Consider the following 10,210-nt stretch of genomic DNA (forward strand, 5'->3'; position numbering starts at 1 on the left):
AAACACACAGAGATGCACAGAAAGAGAGGGATGGCATCACCGAGGTGAGCGCTACTCATCCATATAGAGACTTAAAACGAACGCCATTCGCCTTGAAACAGACCAACCATGCCAACAGCTCTTTTTATTTCCGAAACCCCAGCAACCGGGCCTAAGCTTCAATACTGTATACATAAAACCGGTGTTTCGCTGTGGGTCCCCCTGCCAGCTTGTTGGGTCTGCTGACTTTGGTGGAGCCACAGTTAGTTAGAACCAGTGTTAGCGGTGCTACTTAAGCCCTGGCCTATGACAGATGGAACGTTCTGGATCAAAGTTAAGAACAGCGCAGAGCAACACCACGACAGGCACTCCAGTGTCAATAATAAAAAGACCGGTCGGGTGGAGAAATTGTACAAAAAAAAGTGGAGGTCTGGAAAGAAGTGGAACGGCACATGTGAAACGTGAAAATCATATAAAACACCATGTGGTAACAGTAAATTAACAAATTACAACAATGGGATTTCAACAGCCAGTAAGGTTGTTAAGTGCTAAGCAAAGGGAGAGGCCCGACACCATGTCCGACTGACACGCTATCACACGTGCCAGCGCTCCGTCTATTTCACACCCCGACAATTTTACTGCATGGAAATCTAATTCTGATCTCCTGGATCTATTTGGAGTGGGTGCTTGGCGGGAAAGGGCCAGCAAGCCCTCATTGCCCGAAGGGTGTGTCATGAAGTCCCTGCCGTTGTCACTTGAGTCATGTTTCTCAGCACCTCGCTGGCACTAAATACTGCTCATTATCTATTGACACAGCTGGCGCATAGAGGAACCTTAAGAGGCTTTACCCAGGCCAGCGTGTGTTTGAACTTCATTTCCCAGCAGGCTCGTCACCATTTTGCAGGATACAGCTCTCTGGACGATGCTGTGGTCTCTTCGCTGAGTGAATTTTATCTCTCAATGGATTTGTTCATATAGAACACGTGCTTATTTTAATACCAAGTTACCCACACAGCGCCTGAGGAATTGGAAAATACTTCATTCCGTAGATTTAATCTTTTTAATGTCGGTTTAAATACCAATGCTAAAAATACTAAAATGAGGGAAAATTGCCAAACATCACAAAGGGCCCAATATAAGCGTATGAAGAGAATCCTGGCCTGTATTTGAATTAAAATAGAGAAATCTGTTTCCACGTGCACAACTCTCAGCCAAAGCGGTCAAATTATTCGAGAAGCTGGAAGGCCAGCTCCCAGGGTCAATACCTTCCACCCCACACAGTTCTTCACAACATTTCATCCCACTTTCTCTCCTGCCCCAACCCATCAAGGGTTCCCCAAAAGGCCCGGGGCTGATCCACATGTGTGACACGCGGTAGCCCCCTGACCCTCAAGACATGCTAACAGATGGGTGGGGGTCAGCGAGGGCCACAGGGTAGAGGCATCCGGGGGTCCTCTGGAGAGGGCCTGAGAGCCAGAACCACCGCATCGCAGAGGACCCGGTCGGGAGGTTGAGAGGTGACATTTGGTCGGCATTATCGCCCGCTGGGTTCACTGCGTGGTGTGAAACCTTCACACCTGCCTTCGCCCAACAGTGGTTCGACTTAGAAGGCCTCGCAACTCATGAAGACTCCGTCGAATGATTACATGAGCTATTTCACAAAATAATGGCGATGAACATGGCTGCCACCGCAGTATGCGCTCTGGCTTTTTTTTTTAAGTGAATCTGTAACATCGGAAAGACATCTGATTCTATTTTGGTTTTCAGTCAATAGATTTTTGATCAATTGATTGTCAAAACTACAAAACTGTCGACTGAACTTTTAGAGCAACACAGCGAGTTCTAATAAGAACAGTAAGACCGAGTAGGCCTTCGAAGTCATGTAAGACATGTAATGATAGCAATGGGCCTTAAAAAAAGCAGGAACTTTAAACTTCCCCATCCTAACAAGACACAGCGCTTTTCACTCACTCATTGCAATACAAATTCCCCCTGCTAAACAGAGCCCATAATTCAATTCATTGGGGGAATAAACATCTTTGCTCCGTCAGCAATGTGTGTCCCACTGAATGTCAGTCATGCTGTACATATCATGTCGGTCTTTGTATTTCCACTCACCTCAAGCACCCCACCCCACCATCATGCAGCCCCCAACCCCCCACCGCACACACACACACACACACACACACACACACACACACACACAACACCCCATGCCCCTCGCCCCAACAGCCCCCACCTCTTTCTTAACTTCAATTAGTGTCAGGGTTTGATAAATGAATTCCTATATTCCATGAAGTCTACAAGACATTTCCATTAGCAACACAATTATGTTATTCATTACTTGTTTAAGTTGATCAGTTTAAATTGAAAATATTTCTTTATAGTTATTTTATATTTTTAGTTATTCCAATCGTATTTCTTGTTGTTAAATTAAAATATAATATTTACAGCAGTTGGAAATATGGTGGTTAGTTTAACACACGGTTCAAATGTATTGGGCGTTTCTTAAATCGGTTTCGTTGCTAGTTCGGCGCAAGGCCGCCATCTTCTGGCAGAAACGATTCAGACATGGTCAAGAAACTGAACAACCACTAAATTGTGTGTGGTGGGACTACAATTAAATTCACACAGAATCATTTGACCATGAAGAGAATATTGTGATTTGAAAATGTGCAATGACTATATTTTAAGAAAAATGGGTAACAGTTACTGAACAGTATATATCTATAACAAAAAGTACAAATCTCTTTTGGTGAGAAAAACAGAGGTTCATAAAATGTAATTATACGGTATTCTATCTAGAGTATAACAGCATACTAGGGAAATACACGACTCTTCAATATCTCTGACCTCATAACCGCCAAATCAGAGTAATTTCCTTACACCATGAATGTACACAAATGTATTTTACACTACGAGGATGCCTCAAAATCCTTCGAATATGATACCAGAAACAAAAAACAAAAATGCATGAAATTGTTGCCCGGCCTTGTCATAGTCCCAGCCGCATCAAACACTATGCTCCGAAACAAATGCTAATGATCAGCAAGGCTAGCTTTGACAAAAGGTTCAAAAAACATAATCTGACATTATATTATTGCACAGGAAGATGGAAGAAAACCTCAAAGGAATGTTAGTGCAGAGTGGGGAGGGGTGGGAGGGCGGAGTGGAATAGTGGGGTTTAATGAACTCGTTCCAGCGCATGACTAATGATAATTAACATGCAAATTAGCCCGGGGGTGCAGCGGGAAGGCACAGTGGTCCTCTGTTCATAATTACTGATCCAGCAGAGGAACATCAGGCTATAAGGAATGTTCCGGAGCCGAGTGGTAATTGTGTTGGTGATTGAGGAACCTGTGCCTAGGACACCATGAGCTCCGGAGGCAAACACCATTACGGTGACGAGGTGAGCGAGAAGAGGAATGACAAGGTGGACAAAGAAAAGTAAAGCTGGCCGAACTTTTGCAGAGCGTGACGCGTTGTTGTTGTGGTTGTGGTAGAGGCCGCTGTCATTTTATATTTTCAACGTTGAAATAAGCCTTACACAATTTCATAACAAGTTCCAGGCCATCAAGGGAAAAGCAAGACTATTTGTCTTAAAATAACCTTGGTGGTTGAATGAAATGCATTGAGAAAAAGGAAAAATAGTGCAAATCTGGAACAGGGACAGAACTTTCATTAAACAACAATTGTTGGACCCCTTTTCATTAAACAAACAGAAATTCACATAACTGAAAAATTATATATAGAGCAGAAATGTGTGCTAAATTTATTCCAGCAACACAAGCAAACAGAACATAGTTTCATTCATCACAACTGCAAAAAACGTCTTGGTATGTCTTCATTGCTTGCCAGGATAATTGAATGTTGAACTGATTGATCATAAACCTGTCATAGCCATGGCAAAGTGTCGCAAGATAGACACTGTGCACATCGCTGTCTGACTGAGCAGTGGTTTAGAGAACCTGACAGATTGTTAGTGCCCGTTAGAAATGAATGGTTCGGTCCAGAAAGCAAAAATGCAAACCCAAAGGGGCACCGGTCTGATACTGAACAGTTGTGTAAAATAATCCATTTCTTGAAAAATGGTTACTTTAAATGAAAGCCAGAACCTTAAGCAACCATCAACATCACTTATGTTGTTTACTCAACTAGAGAAGGTCGGACACACTCATGACTTACCTTGTATTTAACACTAAACTCTATCTAACTTACTGCAACTATAATTGGTGAATGTGTCAACACAAAATTAGGAATGATTTCGTTTATGCTTCACATTAATAAGGTGAATTTAACAACTGTGTGCAGTCCAGCTACAAGGTATGCTATTCAAAGTGAAGGTGGTCCTGTGCTTAGGTAAGTTGTTTATCTTTGGGTGTTCCCACTGTTTTGCGTTTAAAGGATGTAAAGGCTACGTTATCTTTGTCAAAAGTATAGGGAGTACCAAATAACAAATAAACCAAAAATTGACTACTTAGCAAACGTGTTGCCATTATGGTCTTTGACTGGACCCTTAAGAAGGCGCCTGTCACCTTTATTATTTTTAAGGTGTTGAATAGGATGAACAGAAAGTGTAGTGTTAAGTATAATTGGTTTGATACATTTATGATTCAAACAATTCAGATTTAAACTGTTTATGTTTCATATGAACATTATACCTTAATTCAATTATATGCTTTAAACAAGGACACCTGTATGTGACATCACCCTCTTAGGTGTGCCAATGGAACAAAGAGGCAAAGTTTGAAGAGCATGTGCTCGAATTCTAAGTTGTTTTCCGACCTTAATGGAACCTGTAAGATTTAAGCTCTCAACTCCTAATATGTGGTTGAGTCATCTCTATATTTAGAATTGGAGTGAATCTACAGGTCTAACATGGTTTACTTACCAGGCGGACAGTGTTTGCAGTTGCAGCTATGACCGCGGGCGACCAGTAGGTATAATTTATTTTGGTTTAAGAAACCTGGGAAATCGAGAAAAATAAAAATGTTTATTGATTTTGACAGTTACTACGTCAATGGGAGAGGCACAGTGATTACAAAACTGCATGGAACTGGTGAGTATGCTTTCCAATGGCTATTTCAAACAGCAGGACGACACATCATGGCATGACATAAAACCACATAACCACCATCCGCTACCTATAACCATATCTAAATGTTTAGGAGATAGTGAGTCAAGTATGTCTAGTCACTACACTGACCATAGCCTTTCGAGGAAACTAAATATGAATATTGTACCCCATGTTGCACCGATGAATAATACACTGTGTAGGCTAAGATATTAATAGGGTTTATTTGGGATGCACTAGAAAAATAATGCGTTTGTCTTCGTTCCTCATCGACTTGCCAGAGTCAACAGGGCCGCGGTCAATTAATTCAGATATTGGTGTGTTTTGGTAGGAGCCTACAAAACGCTACCCCTTGCCCAACCGCTTTCTATTTGCGTTGTTAGATAAAAACTAACAAGTGTAACGAAATATGAATCAACGACAAGGCCTACCTCCTAGAAAGACGTAACTGGGTGAGTTTTTAGTTTTGTAATCATTTGTGCCGCTGATAGTTGGGACTGGAAGCAACGTCGGATGACTTTAAGAACGTCTTTGAGTTTAATTGTCACCGAGGTTCTCACGTGGCCTCAGGTCACACCGGGGTCAAACATGATGTTGGCGTCATCAATGCTCTCTAATTTTTTCGTCTTGTAGTCCGTTTCCGTTGTTTAAGATGCAATGCTTCACAAACTATGGTCTTGATCGGTGCAGTAATATTTGGGACAAGGCGATATCCTGGTTAGATATTCTATAGGCCTACACTAATTAAATCCGTAAACTCCTAAGGATTATAGCCCTGCAACTAAACAATCAGCAGCAATGCATAATTTAGTGCACCTAAATAAACACCTTAATAAAAATGGAAAGACATCTGTGGAATGTGGAGGACAGCCCCTCTCTTAATCCTCTTATGGTGATAGTGAAAATGTTATTTACACATTGCTATTCATTTTAATACCATTAAAAAAAATTGCTGGAAATAATTACAAGGTTGACATTTTTTAGTTCAATTGTTTTATTGTAGATCAATCAAAACATCCATGTAATGGCACCGCCAAATCCACTTCTTAGTATGTGGTCATCACCTTAAAAAAAGAAAGCATTTTGGCATGTTATTTTCATAGTCATAATAAAATCACCAAATGTGGTAAATCGTTCTAATATGTTATCTGATCTCACATGTTTTTTTGGTAGTATAGCTTGTTTTGTATTTTTGGTGAAAAAAATATATTTTTCTAGCGAACATTTAATCCAACAAGAAAAATATGACTTTTTAATTTGCCATTCAATTTCTCAGCATTATTTTTGAATTCCAACAACCTGAACCTTTAAATTCCACCAACACTGTTCTCAATTAAGAACACAGATCTAACCCCATTAAGGAGCCTTACATTGGGAATCAAACCCAGTACCTTCCCGCCTGGCACTCAGACACCCTGGCAACCCCGACACTGTTTACACCCTACCTCGGCTTAGGCAAGCCGAGGTAGGGTGTAAACCGACCTGTGGCGGTAGAGGCTGGAGGCTACTCACGTTGTTGATCCAGGGGATGTAGGCGCTCACACGGGTGAAGACGGAGGGCTTCTTGGGGTAGTTGCAGCCCATGCTGGAGCCGAAGCTCACCACTCCGTGGACGTCCCAGGACCCATCAGTGTTCTGGCAGTTCAGGGGTCCACCAGAGTCTCCCTAAAACATCAACGAGGAAAGACAGAAAGGGAGGAAAAGTGCGGAGGGGAAGAAAGGACTTGTTAGAAAAGGGAGTATATTAAAGTACATGAAAGGAATGTATGAATAAATACACAAAGAATTAGAGTTACAATTCTTACAAGATAACTGAAATCATGACGAATTTCCTATAGCAGGAGGACAGAACTATTTGTCCAATATCTTCTATTCCTCAATTCTAATGAAAGCATAAGAATTAAAGCAGAGTTACAATTGCAATTTACAATTAGGGCAATTAGCAGACGCTTTTCTCCAAAGCGACTTACATCGGTTAATACACACATTGACACACCGACGGCAAAGTCAACCATGCAAGGCGACAGCCAGCTCGTCAGGAGCAGTTAAGGTTAAGGGTCTTGCTCAGGGACACATCAACACTCAGCTAGGAGGAGCTGGGGATCAAACTAGCAACCTTTCGGTTACAAGACAACTGCTCTGCCGACCGCTCAGTGTTGATATGGGACTCACGTTGCAGCTAGCCAGCACTCCGTCTCCTCCGGCGCACACCATGCTGGTTGTCACCAGGCTGCCCCACCAGTCGAACCTGGAGCAGTGGGCATGATCGACCACTGGGAGGAGAGCCTGCTGAAGGGCGTCAGCGATGGGACCTCCGGCTGGGAACAAGGACGGACGCCATTTTAGATCAAACGGCTCGCACCTAACCATGCACTTGTGAGGACATTTGCTCACGGTACATTCGTTTTCAAATGTACGTTGTCTGTGATGTGATGGACTTCTCTTTCATACAGGCCCGTGCTGTTGACATTTTTTTTTTTAATTGGTGAAGGACACTACATCGGTTGTTGGGATAGATCCATCCACAGACATTAAAGAGGAATCTCACAATGTAACGGACGTGACTTGGGTGTAGAAAAATATGCTAATAAATCTTGAGGCTAACGTACTCCAAAGACGTCCCCAGCCGGTGACGTAGCAAGGAGCGCCATTAGCCAGGAGGACCTCAGCGTCAGGAAGACAGGCCGGTGTGATGATGGCGGAGATGTCCACTGGGGAGGCCAGCTTGATCAGGGCGATGTCATTACTGGGAAAATAAACATAAAAAAGGCATTTACGTGCGTCTTCCAACCACTAGGATTGCAATTAGACATTGCAAAAAATAATATTCTGAAAAGCGTTCATCCTTTTCTTATAGGCTTTAAAGGTAATTAAATAAACGGTCATTGGCATTTAAACATGTTCTTCAAGACATACAATCAGATATTGTGTCTCCCTATGGGAATGTGAGTTTTTGTTATGAAACGAGAAATGGCGAACCCTACCGAATCCTGGAGGAGTCCCATTTCTCGTGGACAATAATCTTGGCAGGGCTGATAGCCAGGGAACCCGCCTCGTTGTCGTCCTGCATGTTGTGTTTTCCCAGTAGCACTCTGTAGGTGCGACTTCTACATAGCGACCAGGAAACATGCACAGAGACAGTGGTCAGGCAGGCTCAGCTGCAGCACTTGGGAACCAGTGAGAGGCAAGTAGATATACTAACACTGCCATCGCTGCAAGGGTGTATGCTCTGGTGGGATTGGTCAGCATCCACCAAATAGCATATATTCCAAAAGAAAAATCCCATCGGTGTTTGATGTCTATTGTTTGTTTTATATTTAATAATTTAATATTTTAGTAAATAAAAAGTATGGTATACATCAGCTATGTTGCTTGTGCATCTACAAAGAATTACTCAATAAATCACACACTCTGTATTCCGGATGATTCCGTAGTCGTCAGATCATATTTATCTTTTAACTCCTGCACTACTCCCTTTCATTTTGACCTGAATACTAAAACAACACAGAACTCAAAAACAGAGACACATTGTGGTGTGTAACCATTACTCTGGAGAACCACGTCGCTCATACGTTACCCGATGCAGTGAGCTGCCGTCATCACCCACTGGGGGGCGATGAGGGTGCCGCCACATGTGTGGTAGAAGCTGTTGCCACTCTTGTACTGCAGAGACGCCTGAAGTCATAGAAAACAAACTTGTTAACATGTTTAATCATAATAAATATACACGACAAAATAAAAATAATAATAATAATAATAATAATACAAAAAATGCAATGAAATGCTCAAAAAATGTGGTTCTTCTCATGATAATTATGTTTATCCAAAGCAATCTAGAGTTGATTAAAGAACATGTCATGAGGTGCAGGCAGTGGGTGAGGGCATCATGCTCAAGGAGGCCTATAGGTAGGCTGTGGAGAGGGGACTGGAGAGGGGTTACTGAACCGAGTAACATTCGGCTGGGGATCGAACAACCGAACCAATCCGTGTCATCAATGAAGTAAGTAATAATTTGACGTACCTGCCAGGGCCAGCTGTGCACACGGACATCCTCTCCCCCGACCACCCTGGTGACGATTGGGGGGAATGTGGGCAGGCCGCACCCGTAGGCTGGGGGGAAACGACACATACAGTGCTTCTTTACAACATAGTAAAAATATAACACATAGTAAGCATGGTCAACGTATTCACCCGTGCATAATCCACTGCATTGTGCTAAATTCTTTCACTTACTCGTATCTTTGCATTATTTTAATTTTATTTAAATGTATATTTTTGCATGAAGTTTTCAATCATTTATTCGATATAAACGATCTGTCTTCATTGAATTAGTAGATTTAAAAAGCTTTGCTTATGTATATCTAGCAATTATTTAGTAAGACATTTGAAAAAAAATATGAAGGTTAAATATAAAGGCTATACAAGCGTAATGCATATCCACTAAGCAGTGTTATTATTTCAACACGCAGGGTTGATGCCTACCGCCAGCAACAAACAGGGCAAAGACCAGAAGCTTCATGGTGTCTGAGGTAAGTTCAAGGTGTCCTCCTCCCCCTTTTATACAAGACACCAAGTCACCAACACTGCTGCTGGAAACACAAACACTACCACAGCACGGGTTGCCTTGATGAAGACCACCAAAATAAACAAGAGAAGTGATAAGTCAGATAAATAGCCTTATCTGGCTAATTCTGTGAACTCCTGCAGGTGCCTCGCGTTGACCTCAAATGATTTGGATGTATTCAGGCGAATTTGGTAGTATTTTCTTTATTACTTAGAAATATATAACTGCTGTAGATTATGTCTGTCACCAGATTATATAATAGGCCTATATATACTTAGTTATTTTTCCAGCCTCATTTTTTGATACCACTTCAATTCCACAGCCAAACCTACACGTAGATGCAGTCTGTCGTTGTTTTTTAATAACATCATTATTTTTATTTAAGAAACTAACTAACTAACCATGTTACAATTATATTATAAACATTAAAGCAATGAATGATAATTGCTGTTGTTATATAGGTTAAGGTTTGCGGAAACCCACTTTAGGATTTCATAAGCCATGGGAACACCTCCATACCAAACACATGTTTCAAGATCCTGAACTTTTCTGTAGTTGAACATAGCGAAAACACTCTGAAAACACGAAAATAA

At 41.7% G+C, this 10,210-nt stretch overlaps 1 protein-coding gene and 1 long non-coding RNA gene across 2 annotated transcripts; one reads left to right on the forward strand and one right to left on the reverse strand.

Moving 5' to 3' along the window:
• Positions 1–4,723: 4,723 nt before the first annotated feature.
• On the forward strand, positions 4,724–6,713 carry LOC132457367 (uncharacterized). The gene is made up of 2 exons (XR_009525610.1): positions 4,724–4,915; positions 4,989–6,713. It is a non-coding gene; the product is annotated as an uncharacterized LOC132457367 (long non-coding RNA).
• On the reverse strand, positions 5,974–9,657 carry LOC132457362 (chymotrypsin-like elastase family member 2A). Its single transcript, XM_060051642.1, has 8 exons — positions 9,536–9,657; positions 9,075–9,163; positions 8,631–8,728; positions 8,038–8,160; positions 7,663–7,799; positions 7,226–7,371; positions 6,566–6,718; positions 5,974–6,117 (listed from the first exon to the last, which is right to left on the reverse strand). Exons 1-8 carry the CDS (start codon positions 9,570–9,572, stop codon positions 6,100–6,102), a joined length of 801 nt encoding a protein of 266 aa, XP_059907625.1. The 5' UTR covers positions 9,573–9,657; the 3' UTR covers positions 5,974–6,099.
• Between the last annotated feature and the right edge of the window lie 553 nt (positions 9,658–10,210).

Source organism: Gadus macrocephalus, chromosome 1, assembly GCF_031168955.1.
Source record: "Gadus macrocephalus chromosome 1, ASM3116895v1".
Classification (NCBI taxonomy): Eukaryota; Metazoa; Chordata; class Actinopteri; order Gadiformes; family Gadidae; genus Gadus; species Gadus macrocephalus.